Below are 19,387 nucleotides of genomic sequence, written 5' to 3' on the forward strand. Positions count from 1 at the left end.
CCCACTTTCCGTTAACAGCTACTCTTCAGCTTTAGCTCAATCCTGCCATTGTCCAGACTCTCATCAAGCAGAACACACAGGACCATCGGGCCGTGGCTATCAGCATGGAGTTTTCCTAGAATAACAGTCTTCATTCGTTTTTTAAAACACCAGAACCCTCTTTCCATATTAAACTTTATGTAGAACAACAATATCTAAGTAGCTGTGGCCAAACTTGAACAACTACAGTAGCATAACTATTTATCAGGCATTTAGAATGCCTCGGGGCTGTACTGTGCAGTCGATAGGCCTTCCCTTAATTAATCTTTATTATAATACGGCGATGGGTGCTTATAAGGTAGGGATTATTTTTATCCTCTTTTTAAAGATGAAGCAGGGAATAAAGAGTGATAGCTCATATGTGGCAAAGCTAGAGTCTGACTTGGGCAGTTTGCCCTCAACGTGGGAGCCTTAGAGCATAGGAGGTCTGGCCCCAGTGGCCTCACTGGGACGGGGCTGGAGAGGCACAGACACGCCATCTTGGAATCCACCCCCTTTCCTTTTTTTCTGTAGCAAGTGCATCCAAGCTTCTCTATACTCCTTCCCCCAGCTCAGGAATTTGGATGATTTACCAGGTTGCTGTGTAATATGGTCTAAGAAATACTGCCTTGGTTTGTCCCCCAAGACCTCTACCAGAGCCCATATTCCGTCACGTTGACTCCATGTGAAAGGGATGCTTGCGGCCAAATAATTCTTCCAAAGTAGAACTACCGTGTTTCCCCAAAAATCAGACCTAACCGGAAAATAAGCCTTAGCATGAGTTTTCAGGATGACATCCCCTGAACATAAGCTCTAATGCGTCTTTAGGGGCAAACCTTAATGTAAGACCCAGTCTCATTTTCGGGTAAACACAGTAGCTGCCAATCACAAAAAAACAGTGATTATATGATTCCATTTAAATGAAATGTCCTAAAGAGGCAAATCTATAGAGACAGAAAGTAGATTAGTGGTTACTTAGAATTGGGAAGCTGGGGAGACATGGAGAGTGACTGTTAATGGGTTTCATTTTTGGAGTGATGAAAATGTTCTAGAATTTACTGTGGTGACAATTAGCTCTGTGAATATCCTACAGACCATGGAACTGTACAATTTAAATTGAGGCATTTGTATGTCATGTGATTTATAGCTCAGTAAAGCTGTTTAAAAATCCCCCCAAACAAGCAAGCAAACAAATAAAAGACTGTACATCATCTCTTCAAACATTCATTCAGTGTGTTAATCCATTAACTTATGAATTCATTTCACAGTCTCTGCTACACGCCATCTCTGGTTGGGCCATCTGCTGCACATGAGGATACAAGGGGACAAGAACAGTCATGACACAGCAGGCAGCAGCATGACTACTCTAACAGGGACATGGCAAGGAGAGAGGAGCCCCTTGGGGACCCTGGGAAAGCTCTGGCAGAGAAGATACTATTGAGCCCAAACCCAGATTTTAGCAGGTGGTCCAGCCCGGAAATTCCTAAGGTAGCCGAGATAGGGTATGGCTGTTCATGGTAGCATATGGAAACTTGGACAAACAACAGTGTAGGGCTTGTTTGAGGCGGGGTGGGATGGGGGGTGTTGCATCCCTGAATAACAGATCATGTATAGAAGGACCAAGGAGAAGAGAATTGAAAGATAAGCAGGAGCTACATGACTCCATTCCTTGAATCATTCATTCATCCATTCCTTTCTTTATTGAGATCACCTCTGTGTCAGGCAGAGGTTAGGTTAGTGGTCTCAAGCTTGGCTTTTAGAATTGCCTGGAAAGCTTACAAAAACGAATACCTTGGTCTCACCCCACAGATAACTGGTCTTAGGGTGCTTTGGGCATCAGGATTTTTCAAAACTCCTCAGGAAATTCTATTTGGAATCAATGTAGAAAACCAGTAGGCTGTATGATCGAAATGGGAAAAACAAAGATTAAAGCAAAGTGGTTCACAGCACTTGGGAGTTTACAATCAACCAATGTTTCCTGAGAGCCTCCTAGCTGCACCCTGGGCACTGGGGATACTGCAGTGAATAAAAGACGAGAATCCCAGCCCTTGTAAAGGTTCAGACTGGTAGAAGGAATAGAAAATAGGAAGTAAACCTACAGAGGGGTCTCTCATTACAACATGGGGTAAACGATATGATGGAAATAGAGAAGGTTGACAGATAAGAACAAATGGGAGGCTAGTTCCCAAACTGGCTGGTCAGGTAAGGTCTCTTTGAGGTTACTTGAAGCCAGGTTCTGTAGGAAGGAACTGGACTTGGAAAATCCATGGGAGATGTGTTCCAGGCAGTGGACACAGGTGCTGTGTGTGTGTGTGTGTGTGTGTGTGTGTGTGTGTGGCACATAGTCAGAATGCATCAGCAGAAAAATAGTTCATTATATGGGAGAGACTTGGATGTGTTTATAGGTTGTGGTGTTTTATTTATCCTTTTATACCCGGAATCAAAGATGCTGACTGCGTATAGTAGTTGTTTTATATATGTTCACTGAATAAACGAACTAATGAAATCACGAGAGGAGAAATGGAAAGATAGGTGCATGGTTGATGAAAAAATGCGACCAAGGAAATGGAAGGGAGGAAGTCCATAGCACACAGGGAGGGCACCTCTGAGGTGGGAAGGAAGGAGTTGAGACTGGAAGTAAGGTTTTCTGGGGCCGGGGCAGGAAGCAGAGTCCGTCCTGACAGCTGTGGAGCTTTTTGCTGGAGAAGGGGAGGTTGTTTGCTGAAAGAGAGCCAGCTGTAGTGGGCTCAGGGTTCTGAAGAGCTGGGAATAGTGGCTTTGCAGAGGTGGGCCGACTAGGGACACTTGTAGGGCATGCAGTGCTGAGGGGCACGCCGCTGGGACTGCAGAGCACACAGAAATGGTGGTGCCGATGGGCATGATTGTGTGACAATGTGTAGCTGTAGCAGGTGGGGTTTTGCAGATGGGTATGGCCGTGGTAGGACAAGGAAGTGAACACACTCAGGTGGAAGGAGAGACGGATGGAAACCGATATTAAAGTCTAGACTGGGACCTATAGGAAGTAGAGTCGAGAAGGACCTGAAAGATAACAGGTGGAAGAAACAAAGGACAAACTCTAACGAGTCGAAAGCCAGATATGTGGCAGGAAGAAGGGAGTGAGAGATCTGGAAAAAACAAAAAAGGGAGTTCCTGTTACTCCACAGTAGGCTCTGCACACATGAAATTACTTTGAAATACAATAGATACATTTGATTGAGCGCTACTGTATGTCCGAAGGGAGGCAAAGGGTTTTACCTAACTAAATGCATTCAATCCTCTTAGCTTATCCCATTGTTGCCATTTTACTGATGAGAAAACTGAGGTTTAGGTGAGGTTAAGTATATTGCTGACGCTTTTGTAGCTGGGAAGAAGAATAAACTGCATCTGTCTGATAAAGCTAACGCTAATACGCGTAACCACCAAACTGGGTTGATACATATAGGTATATATATATATGTGTGTGTGTGTGTGTGTGTGTGTGTGTGTGTGTCTTTCTTGTCGTAGAGCAACTTAGGACTCCTGCATCCTTTTCTTCCGAGTTGATAACCCAGGGCCAGTTATATTAATCCCTTCAGCACTGCAGGATGAATTCCACATTTCCTCGAGTGACACAGGAGGCCGGTCAGAGTCCAGCCCACACCCTCCTTTCTAGAAGCAGCCTCCCACACCCAGGACTCCAGCCTGCAGGAACTATTTTCAGTTCACTCAAGGCACCGGGCAGTTTTGATACATGGTGTTGTCTGTGTTGGTGATGTCCTTCTCCTGGCAGACTCCTTCCAGTTCTTGCAAACTGAGTGTGAGTATCACCCCCTTTCCCCTTCTCTAGGCTGGAAAAAATATCATACCGGGTGTTATATACTATATAATATAATATAATATAATATAATATAATATAATATAATATAATATAATATAATATAATAATATATTATAGTATATAAAGCTAAAGCTAATGTGCTTTATTTATATTAATTATACTATATTATATTACATTATATCATATTATATCATATTATATCATATATGATACAGGACGCCACCTGATGCACCACGCGTCCCTAAGGCATCTCTGCAGACCTCCACCATACCTCTGGGCATCACACTGAAACTCTGGGATGCTGACTCCTTGTTCAGGATTCTCTTTACAACCTCACAGCCCCATCCCCTTTTATTTAGTGTATCACCATCTGGAAGGACCCAGACAAAGGAGGGGAAAGGCTCTGATGGTGGCTAGGGACGGGCTCTGGGGGCTCTGTCGCAGTCTCAGGAACCCCTGGCTTGTACCCGTACCTCAGAGAGGCCAGTCTGGTTCCCAGGGCATCCTTTTAGCAGCTGATAAAGAGAAAAATTTAGAAAAAAAAATATGGTTAATAAATTCAAGATACCTGTGGGGATCAATAACCAAAACAGCTCTTATATTAAGACATTTTCTAAGTCACTTTTATAATTCAAAAAACTAAAATAATTATTAGCTACTGTTGTTTTATATCATACGTTATAATTTTATTATTATGCTATGTGTTTACGTGTGATAATTGTTAGTGTGGCGGGTCACCTGGCAGGAGGTGGATCCTTTGTGCCTGTGGACAGGACGCGGAAGGAGAGGACCCAGATTTCACTCTCTGGTTGGGGGATTGGGCTGATACCTTATTTTTCTGGAGCTTCTGTTTATTATGTGTGTGTAAAATGGCAGTAAGAGCAGAGCCTCCCCCTCAGCCCCTTGCATTGTCTGGGAGGCCAAATGACAGCATGATTGTGAAAAGCCCTTTGTACACTGTAGCATGCTCTAGGGGGGGAAATTGTGGTATTATTTCTGAGAGAGCGTTAGAGGAATTTCTACACGGTAGGCCTGCCCACGTTTAACCTGGAAATGCGAATTCTGGGGACTCATCAACAACACAGCAGGGGACTTCTGCAGCAAAACCCTTTTGGAAAGGGTAAGAATCCTGCAGAATGAAGGCGCAATGGCAACTCAAACCTCCCGGAGGCTCTCCTTGAAAGATTACGAGATGAAAAATTAACTTGGCACTGTTGGGGGTGGGAATGTGGACCGCTGCCCTGGATGCCCCGTCTTCAGCCTCCGGACACTTTCCTTCCCCAAAGCCATTTTAGTCAAAGGTCATGTGTGAGTCTTGTCAAAGGCCAGCTTCCAATGGAATCATTGTCCCCCGGGACAGCGGCCCCCTGACTACATCTGCATTGGAGAAATCCCAAAAGCAAACGGCCCAGTGCAAACAAGAGCAGCTCGGGGCAGCTGTCCCGGGGCAGAGCTCAGAGGCCGCGTCCGCAGCGCCGCGCCACGACCAGGCACCCAGACGCCCACAGCATGACCCGCCACGCCGATCGGGTACGGTAGGCGCCTCTCTCTTCCGGTCCTCCATTGCTTGGGCTCCCGGGTCCAAGCCGCTGTTCTGTCAGTCGAGAAGCCTTGCAAAGGGCCTCCAGATTTGCCAGAAAACGGTCCCTGTTGGGCTGCGTTCCCGTGCACTCTCGGCTGGAGCAGTTTCCAGGCGCGCAAGATGCAGAGCTTAACTCATTCTGAGTTTTCGTTGCCGGGGAGTGTTTGGATTTGTAAATCCGTATCTCGTTTCGCAAAAAACGAGCCGGTGGAACGTGCAGAGAGGGGCCTCGAACCGGTGCCAAGTGGGAGCCCGCTTGAGCACAGCCAGTGGGTCGCAGGGGGACGGGGAGCTCTGTCCCCGTGGGGCCGCGAGGCGGCTCTGCGTTTTGTTTATTACCTGTTGGACAAGGGCTTTGCAAGAAGGATGGGGATTTTTAAAGCCATCTGTTTCGGTCCTGTTCTCTGGGATGCAAAGGAAATCGAATCATCTCCCAGAGGGTGGGAGCCTCTTCCGCACCGCAGCGTCCCCTCTCGGGAGCCACAAAGGAAAGACGGTGATTGGCGTGCACAGAGCTGGGGCAGCCAGTCTCTTGGCCCTTTGTACTTCACTATTTGAACAAGCCTTTCAAATAGACCCAGCACATTTTGGATAAGAGTTGAAGGAGCCTGGGGTCTCAACTGAGTAGGAGGGCTTTTGATCCTGACTTGGAAATCTCCCAGGGCAAACAGAGCAGGTGGGGAGGGAGAGGGCACCTCTTGTGTTCAGGTGCGAGCTGTGGGTCAAAGGATTCCGGTCGTCTGCCCTGCCACACTCTAGTTTCTTTTTAACAGGTTAAGCCCAGAGCCATTTCTCACTGATAAAGGCAATGAAAACAAAAGCCCTTCTAGGGCTCAGCAGGAGAAGAGAGAAGCCTGCACTGGTGTTTGCTTATGTGTTTATCACACACCCAGTTCCACAGAGGATAAGAGGTCTTTCCCGCTTCCTTTCATTAGTTTTTGAGCTTCTGCTTTTCCCCTCCAGCTGCCATCTCCATTTTCTCTTCCTTCCCACCAAATTTCTTGAAAGAGAGACAGTCGCTGTTTCCATGTCCTCTCTACCCCCCATTGCACCCAGTTAACTGGCATCATTCCCAAGACTTCAAACACTACCTGCATACCTATCAGCCTCCCATTATTTTTCTCCTAGAGACCAACCTTTTATAGAGAACATCTCCACGGTGACGTACCATGGAGAACCTTCAGGTCAACACATTCAAAACCGATTTTGTCTTCTCCCTCCTCTCCCAGGCCTGCTCCTCCTCTCCCATTTTCCACCGCTCACATGGCATCGCCAGTCGCCAAGCCAGACACAACAGAATCATCCTAGGTCACTGCCTCTCTTTCATTCACGACACTTACGCAGTTCCCAAGTCCTCTACTCTGCCTGCTTCATACACACCTGTGTTTCCAGCTCTGCTGCTCCTCTTTCAGGTTAAGTCAGTACCACCCTAAGTGCTATTCTGGTCGTAACTACCCATTAGTCTTATTTGGGGGCTGTGTTGCCCACTCCCGAATCTCCTGTCTTGTTCCTGTACTGTGTCACTTGGTCTCTCTAAAATGCAAGATGATCATGTGGATCTTTTTGAAAAGTCTTCAGTGGATTCCTATTTTTCTCCTTTTAGGAACAATGTTGGTGTCTACAGGTTCTCTGTGATGTGCCTTGTACTTTCCTCTTCAACCTCATCTTTTACCATCCACTCTCCACATTCTATGCACATTTTAAGCACATTGTGGGCAAGTTTAGGCAATTAAGCTATTTGCTAGACATGGCTTTCCTCTTCCTCCTACTCTTAGGTCTGTGTCTAACTTTGTTTTTCCATAAAGACTCAGCTGAGAGCCTTTTTTTCTTGGAGATGACCCAGACCATCTGCTCTTTATCCTCCAGAATGGATTAGGTGGCCCTCCTACATTGTCCCACAGTGTCCTTTATTCCTTCTGTGAGAACATTTACCATTCTTTATTGCAACTATCTATTTACTTGTCTGTCCCCCACTGGTCTGTAAATTCCTCAAGAGCAGGAATCAGCTCTTTGTCTTAGCGTCCTTAGAGCCTGGACCCCCCTGAGATGCTCATTGACGTCTTGTGAATTCTTGTGCAGTTCTTGTCAATGTCTGCTATTCTCAAGTAGTGACTAGCATGACAGTGATACAAAAGCACATTTGGAAATTATCACCTGTAAACAATACAGCGAAGAAAGAAGGATGACAATCAACCATGATTATCAGGAAGAGGCACAGTCTTCCACTCATTTAACCAAGGAAGGGTTTAGACTTTCTAGGTATTTGAGACAATGCCCACGGCTCAGGGTCTACCAGCTCCCTCTGCAATCCACATCTCCACTGATGGGTTTCTTCTATTGCTACCTGCATCTGTCCTAACCATGCCCAAGTCTGGGAACAACTGCATGAAAGACCTTTTGCAATTTTGCTTTGGCTTTGTGAAAGCAAAGGGACCCATTTCAGCCTAGAACCTGACATGGGAAGAGGACACTGGGAGGTGGGCTTCTAAGAGAGCCTTAATAAGCTGGTATCAAAGGTAGATGCTGATGTATCCAGCATATCCAGAGAAGATATTCAGGGGACTCAGAAGGGTCCAGCAGGTGAGATCTCTAAGGGCTTCTAAAGAATGACGAGGCTTTGGGAGAGACTTTGGGACACTAGAGATGAGAGAACTCAATTTTGATTTTCTAAAGAGGGAAATACGTGCATCCCCAAACTCTAGAGAGAAAGATGAATGATGATTAAGTTCTATAGAGAGTTATTTAAATTGCAAGTTCTTGTTTGAAGCTGTGGTTCTTTTGAGATTTGGATGTACATTAACCTAAGAAAAAAATGTACAATATACAATACATAGTATTTTTCACAAACTTTCATGGGGTTCATACAAGTCTACCCTTGGACCCCCTTGAGTTGTTATAAACCTCAGGTTCAGTGTCTTTAATCAAAGGACTAATTCATTCAATGGATAGTTGGGAGAGTAGGTAGTGATTTATAGGAGCCAGCATAAGTCCAGTTATGCATATTTTCTCTTTTGAGAGGATCCCAGGGTAATGTGTGGTATTAACCATGAACTTGGAGTCACAGAACCTGGGCTCATGCCCCTGCTCTGACATTTACTAGTAAATTTACTTTCTCTAGGAGTGATTGTGTTATTATCTATTAAAAAGGATCACAGGTGTTTGGAATTTTCACTAACAAAAATATGTGAAAGCACCTGGAATATAGTTATACTCAACTCACATTAATGAATTTCAAACCTTGATTTCAGGAAGGGCCCAGATCTTACGATATTCTTCTGGATTAGAAGGATGCATGTAGGCTGGATTAATGACTGGTTGAATATATTTATTAAAGGAGAGATGATTAACAGATAGGTTAATAGATGATGTCTTCGTTGGTATGCTACTGGGCTCTGTCTTCATTCCTGTTTTATTAAATATCATTAAACATCCATGAAGACATTATAACACTGATTAAAGTTGCTCAGATAAAGGGCATAAGGACTAGGAGTCCAAAAACTATCAATAAGTTGTAGCCCATTTTGCCTTTTTATTTTCAGGAGAAGTGTGCAGAGATAGATATAAAGTGTATTGTGCATGGGTCCTAAAAGTCAATTGTAAATTATTTAGTATGTGTTTCTATGGGAAAGAAAGAAAAAGAGTGAGCGGGGGCAGAGAGAGAGAGAGAGAGAGAGAGAGAGAGAGAGAGAGAGAGAGAGAGAGAGAGAGAAATTGGCTTACAGAGGCTGAGAAATCCCATGATGTGTTATCTGCAAGCTGGAAAGCCAGGAAAATGGGTGGTGTGTTTCAGTTTGAGTCCAAAGAATTGGGGGGGCTGATCGTGTTTGTGCTAGTCTGAATCCAAGGCCTAACCAGAAGTGTTGATGTACAAGGGCAGAAGAAGATGGATGTCCCTGTTAAGTACACAGAGCAAATTCACCCTTCCTCTGCCCTTTCTGTTCTCTTCAGGCCTCAATGAACTGGATGATGCCCATATGCATTGCTGAGGGCCATCTTCTTTACTCAACTGATTCAAATGTTAATCTCTTCCAGAAGTACCCTCACAGACATGCCCAGAAATGTTGTGCCAGCTATTGGGGCATCCCTTCGCCCAATGATCTTGGTACAAAATTAACCATCACAAAGTCTTTACAAGGGTAATCAAAGTCGAGTGAGGTCATCAGGGTGGGCCCTAATCCAATATGACTAGCAACCTTAGAGAAAGGGGAAATTTGGCCCAGAGACACACACGGAGGAAAGATGATGTGAAGAGATACAGGGAGAAGATGGCCATCTCCAAGCCAAGAAGAGAGGCCTGGAATGGATCCTTCCCTCACAGCCCTCAGAGGGAATCAACCCTGCCAACATTTTGATTTTGGACCTCTAGCCGCCAGCACTGTGAGGCAATAAATGTATGTGTTTGAAGCCACCCAGTTTGTGAGCAGCCCTAGGAAATTAATACAGGTTTCATGACAGCATAATTCCTTTAGCATGGTTTCTGCTGGGAACACGCCACACAGCATTATTTTGCTCTTCAGTCACCAGAGATTCTGCTGTTCTTCGTAGAGATGATACACGACAGTTAGCAAATCATTTTTATATCCATTATCTCCTTGATCCTGACCGAAGCATAAGCAATGGGACTTCTTGTATCTCCGTTTCAGGGATAGGAAATGGAGGTTCAAAGAGGCTAAGTGAATTATCCAAGTTTCCGCAGCTTGGAAGTGGTAGAACTGAAACTCAGACATAGGTTTTTTGATACTAAATACTGCACTATTTTAATTAATTAAAACACGATGCCTTTCATCTTCATGGACGTGTCAAATATCATCTTCCTTCTTTAAAGTTTGAAAAGACCTGAGTTTGGCATGCTAAGCCAGATTTCTCTCCCCCCCCCAAATGATTTTATAATCCTACTTATTGGAGGCTATCTGTTGCTGGAAGGCACCTACGCCACCCTCAGCTTTATCATCAAATATTTATCGGGAATTTAGGCGCCTGTGTTTACGTGCACAGACTACTTCTTCTCCACTCGAAAGCTTTGTTTACTGACAAACTGGGCTTTCTCAGTACACAGTTTAATTACTGACAAATCCAACTGCAAAACTTTGGATGTGTTGGATATAATTGAGTTTTTCCATCATTAATACTGCTCAGATATTAATTCAACATAGTGGTGTGAGGGGCACCTCACATTTTCCAAGAAGCTGCTTGAGTTTAATCGGCAGGAACAAATGCAAGATTATCGCACTTTTTCCTTGGGTGACCTAAGCTTGTTCTTGGCACCGGTGAGGGCAGAGCACTGGTTGTCTCATAGTATTTCAGTGGCTTCTACCCAGGGGACTTATTAGTTTTGAACCTTGGGGATAATTCCATAAGAATGCCATTCTTTTCCTCCCAGAAAGAACAAAATGATGCTTGTGTTTGGTTATTCTTGTTATAAATAAAACCAGTGGTTCCCACATTGTGGAACCCTAGAGGTCTATAGGTAAGGTTATCAGATTTTGAAAGCAAAACAAAACAGACAACAATAACAACCAAAAACCCAGGATATTCCAGTTAAATTTCAATTTTAAATAAACGATGCATACTTTTTTTGGGGCGTAAATATGTTCCAAACATTGAAAATCCTAAAAAAAGTATTGTCTCTGGCAACCCTACCTATAAGCTAGTATTGGAGGTAGAGCAACCCTACCTGTAAGGTTGAGTATTGATCATTTTCAAAAGTCTAGGCAAATTATACAGCCTTACTTGAGAAGGCTCCAGAGGTTCCTGATAGTGTTAATTTTCCTTGATTTTTAGCTGGGATTTTTTTTTTTTTTTAACCCAACTTGAAACTACTGACTATCTCATGCTGAAGCCATAATTATACCACCATGTTTGATGAGTTATATTCTAGGGATCATGCAAAGCTCATACATTATCTCATGTAATCCTCAAAACTGGGTGTTGGCAAATGATAGTCTGCAGGCCAAATCTGGTCACCACCTGTTTTTTTAAATTAAATTTTATTGGAACACAGCCACCCCCATTTATTTCCATATAGTTTGTGGCTGCTTTCACGCTACAAGAGCAAGTTGACTAGTGGTGATAGAGATCGTTGTTGTATGGCCCTCCAGACCTAAAATATTTATTATCTGGCCCTTTACAGAAAAAGTTTGCCTATACCGGCTGAAAACCACCCTCTGAAAGAGTTACTGTTATTCCTATTTTTAGAATGAAAACAATGAAAGCCTGAAGAGATTTAACTGGGCAAAGTCTCACCAGTTCTTAGAATTCAGACCAGGGTCTGTTGAATTTCAAAACTTCTGCTCTTACTACAGCTGATCCAAAGGCTGGTTGTCAATCACATTTGTCTTCAATGGGTTTAACAATGGGGAAACCAATTTGTGATTTCTTATTAAAAACGTCCATCTCCAAGACAAGGCAGATGGGGGTGGTGTCGTGGTTAAGCTGAGGCTCTGGAGCCACACCACTTAAATCCCAGCTACACCCCTCAATTTCTCTGTACCTCGGTTTCTACCCACGTGAATTACAGATGATAATAGTACCTATTGGTGTGATTATTGCTGGAGTTAAATGAGATGATGTCTAAAAAGTAATTAGAAGAGCACCTGGCAAATGGTCTACAAAACATTTGTTACTTTTACTTCAAATAAGTATTATTCCAAAGTAGGGGCAACATCAAGAGCCTGTAAAGGTTGGGAGCCTCTAGCATGGCTGGGTGACGGAACACTTCAGCCAGGAAGCTCACAGAGCACAGTGTCCCCTGCTTGCCAGGTAACAGCGAGGAAAGATGCTCTTCCAGCTTCTTTATAATAGATGTCTTTGGCCTGAACGTGCCTTTTAGTCCCTGACTGGCCACGTTTGCTTTGGGAAGGCGTGTTGTGAGGTGTTACAGGATGTTCATCCAGTGTTTGCTGGACTCTAAACCTCTTATTACTGTTACTTGATATTTATAGTCCTAATAGCCACTCTCAGTGGCTCCCAATTGACTAAAAATGTAATCGGGCTACCAGAGCATGACCTTCCTAAATAACATAAGACAAGCAAGTATCCTCAGGAACACCTCAATCTATAATTTGATCCTTAGACAAAAACAAGGGGGAAAAATCAGTTTTTACCAGTATTCCTCCACCTCCAAAGCATATTTTGTATATGGAATCACTCGCAATAAAATCTGTATGTAGTACGTAAGGCTTGAAAAGACTGGAAAAATGTTCAATACTACGAACAAACAATTCAAAGGCTAGTCACTCTGGCGGCCATGACAGCTGGAGGCTTTGCTAAAGTGAAGTGGCATGACTGCATGGACACCATCGGTGTGGTTTTGCAGTTTTTGCTGCATGGGATTATGGGAGAAGTCCCCAGCCACCCAGCTGCCATTTCACAGAGAGTAAAGCTACAAGGCAGTTGCCTGATCCCTTTTCTCCTCTGCCACAGCCCTCCACACTCTGATTGCATTTCCCTTCCTCTTTCTTCACCATTCTTTTCCTTTCTTAAGTTACTAAGCTGCTGTTAATGGAATGTTCCAGGTTCTGTGCTAGGCTCTGGGGATACATGGGAAGGGGATGTAGACCTGGTCTTTAACCCTGTGGAGTTTACAGTCCAGGGGGAGAGGCACGTGTGCCAGGGGTTAGGTTAAGTGTTGAGGCACAAAGGTGGGGTGAGAAGGAGAATCATGGGGTGGGGAGGTGACTTGGTCAGGGAAGGCCTCTCTCTGAGCTGAGAACTGAAGGCTCCCGGAGAGCAGAGAAGTCTGACAAATCGGTTTCCAAACTCAACCAGCTAGTAAGTGGCCGGCACTGAAGTTTGAACCTAGGTTTGCCCGATTCTGAGAACTACTTTTCACTGAATCGCAAAAAAGAAAAAAAAAAATTATACCTGCTCTTCAAAAGTTTCCATTCAGCTGTGCGGTCCTCCCATAAAGCAACTTGAGCAACAATGAGGAAAATCATTCATTCAGCGATTCTGATCACATACCGTGGGTTAAGCCATGATGTATGGGGACGTAAGCGCAAAGTACAGCTGTGAGCACCCCTGCTGAGGGGCATTGAGAAAAGCATGTGGGACTGGAGTTGCGATGCAGTAATAGTCCAAATTCATCACAAGGGGTTCAAATTCATCCCAAATGCCCCTTTTACTCCATAAGGTATGACTTTGATTAAAATGCAGGGCATGTGCATCCCGCTTGTTTATTCCTCTCATTCCTAGACAAACACAAGTCTAATAAAGAGGGAAACAAGTCTGTCCAGGCCACAAGTCCGCGTGGGAAGGTGGGTGTTTTGGGGAGGTTAGGCTGATCCTACCAGGTTGCCATTGCATCCTGTCCTCTGAATGTCATTTGGCACTCTGAGGTTCAAGGGATACTGCAACCCACTGCCAAGGGAGGTCAAGCACTCCTGAAACTTAGAATTGCCAGCCATCTTCCTTAGGCATTTCGATTTCTGTCTGTCTGAGAGATGCAGCTCGTGCCTATATAGAAAGTTCAACAGCTTTCTACATTAGAAAGCTGTTGAACTTTCAGGAGATGATGGGGAGTTAATCTCTGTCTTTGAGGAACTTCCAGTTTAGTAAGAAGAATTTCCAACTCTTCAGAAGAGGCAAGGAGTGGTGGAACAATCAGGGTCTCTGACCCACTCAGACTGGGTTTAAATCATTTCTCCACCATTTGCTGTGCAGCCCTGAGCAAATTATTTCACCTTTCTGAGTCTTGGTTTCTTCACTCATAAAATGGGATTTCTATAACTACTTCGTGCGATTATAAAACTGCCTGAATAGGTAGTCACTATTATAATCATTGTTGCTAGATTTATTATTGTTATTATCAGAATATGGCAGAGTCCTGTTCTAACACTGACTGGCTGACTTTGGGCAAATTATCCAAATTCTTCATCTGTAAAATAGGATTGCCCTCACGGCCTTATGTGTGTAGCTCAAGAGCTCACTTCATTCTCAGATCACTCTTACCTCTCTATTTATTCTTTTTCATAGCTCTTATCACTAATGGAGGTATTTTTATATTTTATGTTATTCCAACCCATAAAATGGAAGCACCACGCACAGGTATTTGGGTTCTTTGGTTAGTTGCTGATGTCTTTTTGGGCCTAAAACTGTGCCTCCTGGACCATAGTAGGTTCTCAATGAACTGTTTGCTGCATTAATGGATGAATGAGCCAGTGAATGAATGCTAAATCCTATGTTAAATGTTTAGCAAGTGGAGGCTCCTGTCTCACCACAGCTGGTTCTGAGCATAGTGTCACCATGATCATTAGAATATGATACGTGTTGCCAGAGACACCGATACATAAAGATCGCTCCCAGCTCCGTCAGGCCGCGATCTTTGCTCTTAGCACTGGCGTCTCATGAGCTCTTTTGTCGTTGGGGTGAAACAACCAGGGCATTGTCAGGGTAAGGTCACATGAGACTGACTGCAAAAATAAGAGTTTCAGAATTTTTATCAATTCTCAGGAAGAAGTGGAAACAGCTGCAGAAAGGGAGGCAAGACTGCGAAAAGGAGAACACAGCATCTTTGGAAAAATATGTTGTCACATGAGGCCATAGGCTCCATGGCTGTGACCGAGATTTACCCAGCCCCAAACCTGAAGGCATGCAAAACCAGCTGCAACGATCAGATGACACAGAAAGAATACGCTGGTATATAATGGCTCCAACCTCTAGTTGGTGCCAAAGTGAGAAACGGTTCAGAATCTGTTCTGTTGTTGAACTGGTAAAGGCACTCCAGAAAAACCCCACTGCTCTCCAAATGGGAGACTGGAAGACTTTCTTTTCAAAGTAATAAAAATAAATGTACCATAACAGTGTGGACTACAGCAAGAAATGCTTAGACGCTGGACTCTGGTTAGGCAGACGTGAGTTTGAATGAACTTGTGTGAACTTGGGCAGATTACTGAAACTTCCAAGCCTCTGTCAAAAAAGAGAAAGCACTATGTGCTTTACAAGAGCGTTGAGAGAATTCAGTGAGATCATTTCTGCACGATGTGTGGCACATGCTAGGTCCTCAATGGACGGTAGCTGTTGTTGTGAACAATACATGGATTATTTTATTTAATCCCCACAGCAACCCTAAGAGGAAAGGACTGGGATTATTCCCATTTTACATCTGAGGAAACAAAGATCTAGAGTGGTTTCCTAAGTCAGTCAAGGCCACACAGCTAGTGAGCCTCTGAGCCATGACTCCAACCAAGCCTGACAGCTCAGGATTTTAGTAATTAACAAGTTGTATAACATCTCTAATAAGAGCAACAGAAGCTTAGCGGGACAACGTAAGGGCCAGGACTTCGGCATCCTCTTGCGTAATACTCTAGTGGCATGCTGTGGTTATTGGATTTCAACTTTGCAGTGGCTCTGTTTACAAAGGATTATGAGAGACCTATAAGGCTGGGAGAGGTGAAATAAGGTCAGCTTACCTTCCTCCGGTCTACTCGTGTACTACCCAGAAATATATTACTTCATCTCTTGTTGGGGGTCCATCACATGATTTTGTGAAAGGTATTGCTTTCTCCTTTCCTTAGCCTCGCCCTGACCAGTGTTCGCTTTAAGTGGCATAAATTAAATTGCACACACCAGCTATATCTCTATCCATACCTATCAGTATCATCTGTGTATTTCCTTCAGGAGATGAAAAAGTAAGAACAAGGTGTGTACCGTTCCTTTTGATTTATCCAGGAAAAATAAAACTGAATTCTGGTTATGGCATTTCATTTGAGTAGCTCTTTGCTGATCATTACAGAGGGAGAAGACAACGCCCTCTTCAGAGAGTTTTAAGAAGGGACGAAAACATTAGATGGTTAGAGCTGAAAAGGACTTTGCATGTTGTATAGCCCGTCTTCCTCTGAGTTTAGATACTTTATAAGAATTCCTGACCGACATTGCCTAGTCTGTGAGTACTAACTGTGAATTCTTGTTTTGTAAGAGAACTCTGGCAGCTGATTGCTACAAAGTTCCTCATAGTATGAGATGAAACATACTTCTCTGTAAATTCTAGTTTTGTCCAAGGAAGTACACAAAATCAAACTCATATGTCTTGCATTAATTTCCCTTTGAATATTTAAGAAAGACAACCACACCCACCTTCTCCCATCATTCTGACAGGGCCCCCGCCCCCCACCCCACATAGTCACACGTTCCTCAAGCATTGGCCACAAGGGGAGCTTATTAAATATCCAGTCTCTAAATACCAGTGAGGGTGAGCCTTTTATGTCACTGCCGGGCTCCAGTCCCTCTAGTGGCTTCTCATCACGCCCAAAATGAAACACAAAGGTTCCACTATAGCCTGTAAGGTCCTGCATGAAGCCCGATGGCCTCTTTGACCTCCTCTGCCATGGCTCCCCCATCTCTCACTCTACTCCAGTCATACTGGCCTTCCTGAACATCCACAAGGCTACTCTGACCTCAGAGCCTTCCACGTGCCGAGTCCTTCTGAAGACACCTAGTTCTTCCCTTTCCCCATCCAGTAGCGTGTTCAGACGTCTTGTCTTCAGAGACCTTCAGTGCCACCCAACTGAAAAGGGCTCTTTCCGTAACTCTCTGTACTCATGTTCTGGTTTATTTCTGTTATCACTTAATTACCTGGCATTATATTCCTTCTCTCACTAGAGTGTGGGACCCATGGGGCAGAGCCTTTATTCTGTTCACTTTGTATCCCCAGCGCCTGAAACATACGAGGTGCTCAATGCGTAAATAAACAAACGAATGAATTAAGGAATGGATTGGATGGTATGGATTCCTCATGATTTTAGTCATGCTGTCTCTCAAAGCTGTCTAGTGGTGATGTCCTAAAATGAGCCATCCAAAATGAACAATCCAGATGGCGTCCAGGCAGGCCTAGACTCAGCTGGACTTTTCTCTCCTGGATCTGGGTAGTAATTGTTCATTAAAGGAAAGGAAGATAAAATGAGGTCATGTTGACTTGTGGTCAAGCCCTGTTGAGCTTGCAGGTAATGAAAACTCCCAGGTTTCTTTTATAAGAATTGTCATCAATTGTGGACTCTCTTAAATTCTGTGAAGTTGTATAACTGAATTTTGTATTCTCCTTCAAGAATGTTATCCCAGGGAGATTGATTTGGCTCTCTCTCTCTCTCTCTCTTTTTTCCAACTCTTTACTTCAAACTGTCAAGATAGTTTTGAGTTTTGGTTCAGTCCATGGTACATACTACCTGGCAGCTAGCTGACACTGGAATATTGAGTTCAAGAACATACCCCCATATACTTGACTTAGGAATTAGGAAGCTACCGTCTCTGTCAACCCCACAAATGTCTCCTGATGCATAGGAAGCTGAAAAATGGACACTGAAATAAATAACATTACGGAAAACCTTCCATTTCCAAAGTCTTGTTTGCCCAGTAGAGTAACCACTAAAAGGGGTAGGAAGATGGATCCTGTCTCAATTATGCTGTCCAAATTTCTTGTGAACAATGACCATCTCAGGAACATAACTATCAGGGTCTACAAACTGTATGTATAGTGCATTCTAAAAAAAAAAAAAAAAAAAATCTGTAAGACAGGAAGGCCCCCTGGGAGTGGGGTGGGGCAGAGATTGAGCGAGCAAGTTCCCAGTGTCCTCTGCACATACCCGTCACATACCTCCATGACAGATCTCACGATAGCATGTTTTAACAAACTGTTGACTATGCAATTTCCCAATTAACACATGCTTTTAAAAAATCAATATCCCTGATATCAAGTAGTACTTTGCCCAGAGGAAGCTTCCAATAAGCATTAACTAATGTAGTTAGGGCGTACGCCTACTAAATCTGCATTGAACCAATATTATATGAATTTGTAAAACTCTGGTTTTCCAAAGTTGAGGGCATTGTCTCACAATGACCAGCATTCTCTTTGATCTATTAGGAGCTTTGAAATGACATGGCTGTGACGCCCACAGTTCTGGTCACTTCCTCCTGCTCAACCGGTTCTTCCATTTTGGGTCAGAACCAGGTCAGTGTTAAGGACAGAAGTGTATCTGTGGCTTCTGATATGTTCTGAATTAGGAAACGTGATCGAGTATCAAAGACTTTTCAAAAATTTATCAGATTCTCTGCCTTTAATAAACTTTTGCTAGGTTTCTTCTCGCAAATAGTTGAAATTCCCATTGCTTTTAGAGCTTGCCAGTTTTGTAATCCTCATTGGGGTATCAGAGAGAAAAGATGGCTCCCCCAATTAATAGGTGCTTGAACATGGGCAAGTTGCCTGATATATTTGAACTTGTGTTCTCTCTCATATATTGACAATGATAATACCGTAATGGGTTTTATGAAGATTAAATAAGGTACTATATGTAAATATCTCTAGTATGTTGCCCTGCAAAAAGCAGACAGTTACTAGATACTGGCTATCCCTTATGGAGTGTCTGCTTTGTGCCAGATATGGGATAACTAACTCATAATACTTTCTTTTCCCTTTTTCTCCATCCCGTTTGTCATATGAGCTGTCCTGTTCTTCCAGTCAGAGGTACTTTAGCTCTGCAATCTTGCCTATGAGCAACCTTACGATTTTATTGATTGTAAAGTGGGAAGAGTTAGTGAGCCTTGATTCTTCTGACATATAAGACTGTGTGTGTTTTCTTTTTGAGAAGTGTTCTTCAAATGCAAGATATTATTATTTTTTAAAACATTGAGGTATAATTGACATATAACATGAGTTTCAGCTGTACAGCATAATGATTTGATATTTGTCGATATTGCAAAATGATTGCCACAATAAGTCTAGTTAACATCGGTCACACCCTAGTTAACAAAATGTTTTTTCAGCTGATGAGAACTTTTAAGATCTACTCTTAGCAACTTTCAAATATACAATTCAGGATTATTAACTATAATCATCTTGCTGCACATTACGTCCCCAGGAAATTTATTTTGTAACGGGCAGTTTGTACCTTTTGACCCACTTACTTCATCCATTTTCACCCACACCCACCCCCTACCTCTGGCAACTGCTAATCTGTTCTCTATATCTATGAGCTCGGTTT

The 19,387-nt window shown here is 43.4% G+C and overlaps 1 protein-coding gene across 8 annotated transcripts in view; it reads left to right on the forward strand.

Annotated features, from left to right (window-relative positions):
• The first annotated feature begins 3,694 nt into the window (after positions 1 to 3,694).
• Positions 3,695 to 19,387, forward strand: part of ENPP2 (ectonucleotide pyrophosphatase/phosphodiesterase 2) — a 99,070-nt gene continuing 83,377 nt past the window's right edge. For 3 of the 8 annotated variants that reach the window (XM_019715507.2, XM_074317109.1, XM_074317112.1), the window contains exon 1: positions 5,211 to 5,365. In XM_019715507.2, coding sequence (XP_019571066.1) covers positions 5,345 to 5,365 — 21 coding nt within the window. In that variant the 5' untranslated portion in view covers positions 5,211 to 5,344. Of the gene's footprint in view, positions 3,815 to 5,066; positions 5,366 to 19,387 lie in introns of those variants that run through there. The other 5 variants (XM_019715356.2, XM_019715275.2, XM_019715585.2 and 2 more) reach the window with 3 other exon arrangements.

The sequence above is a fragment of the Rhinolophus sinicus genome, linkage group LG12 (genome assembly GCF_036562045.2).
Source record: "Rhinolophus sinicus isolate RSC01 linkage group LG12, ASM3656204v1, whole genome shotgun sequence".
Taxonomy (NCBI): domain Eukaryota; kingdom Metazoa; phylum Chordata; class Mammalia; order Chiroptera; family Rhinolophidae; genus Rhinolophus; species Rhinolophus sinicus.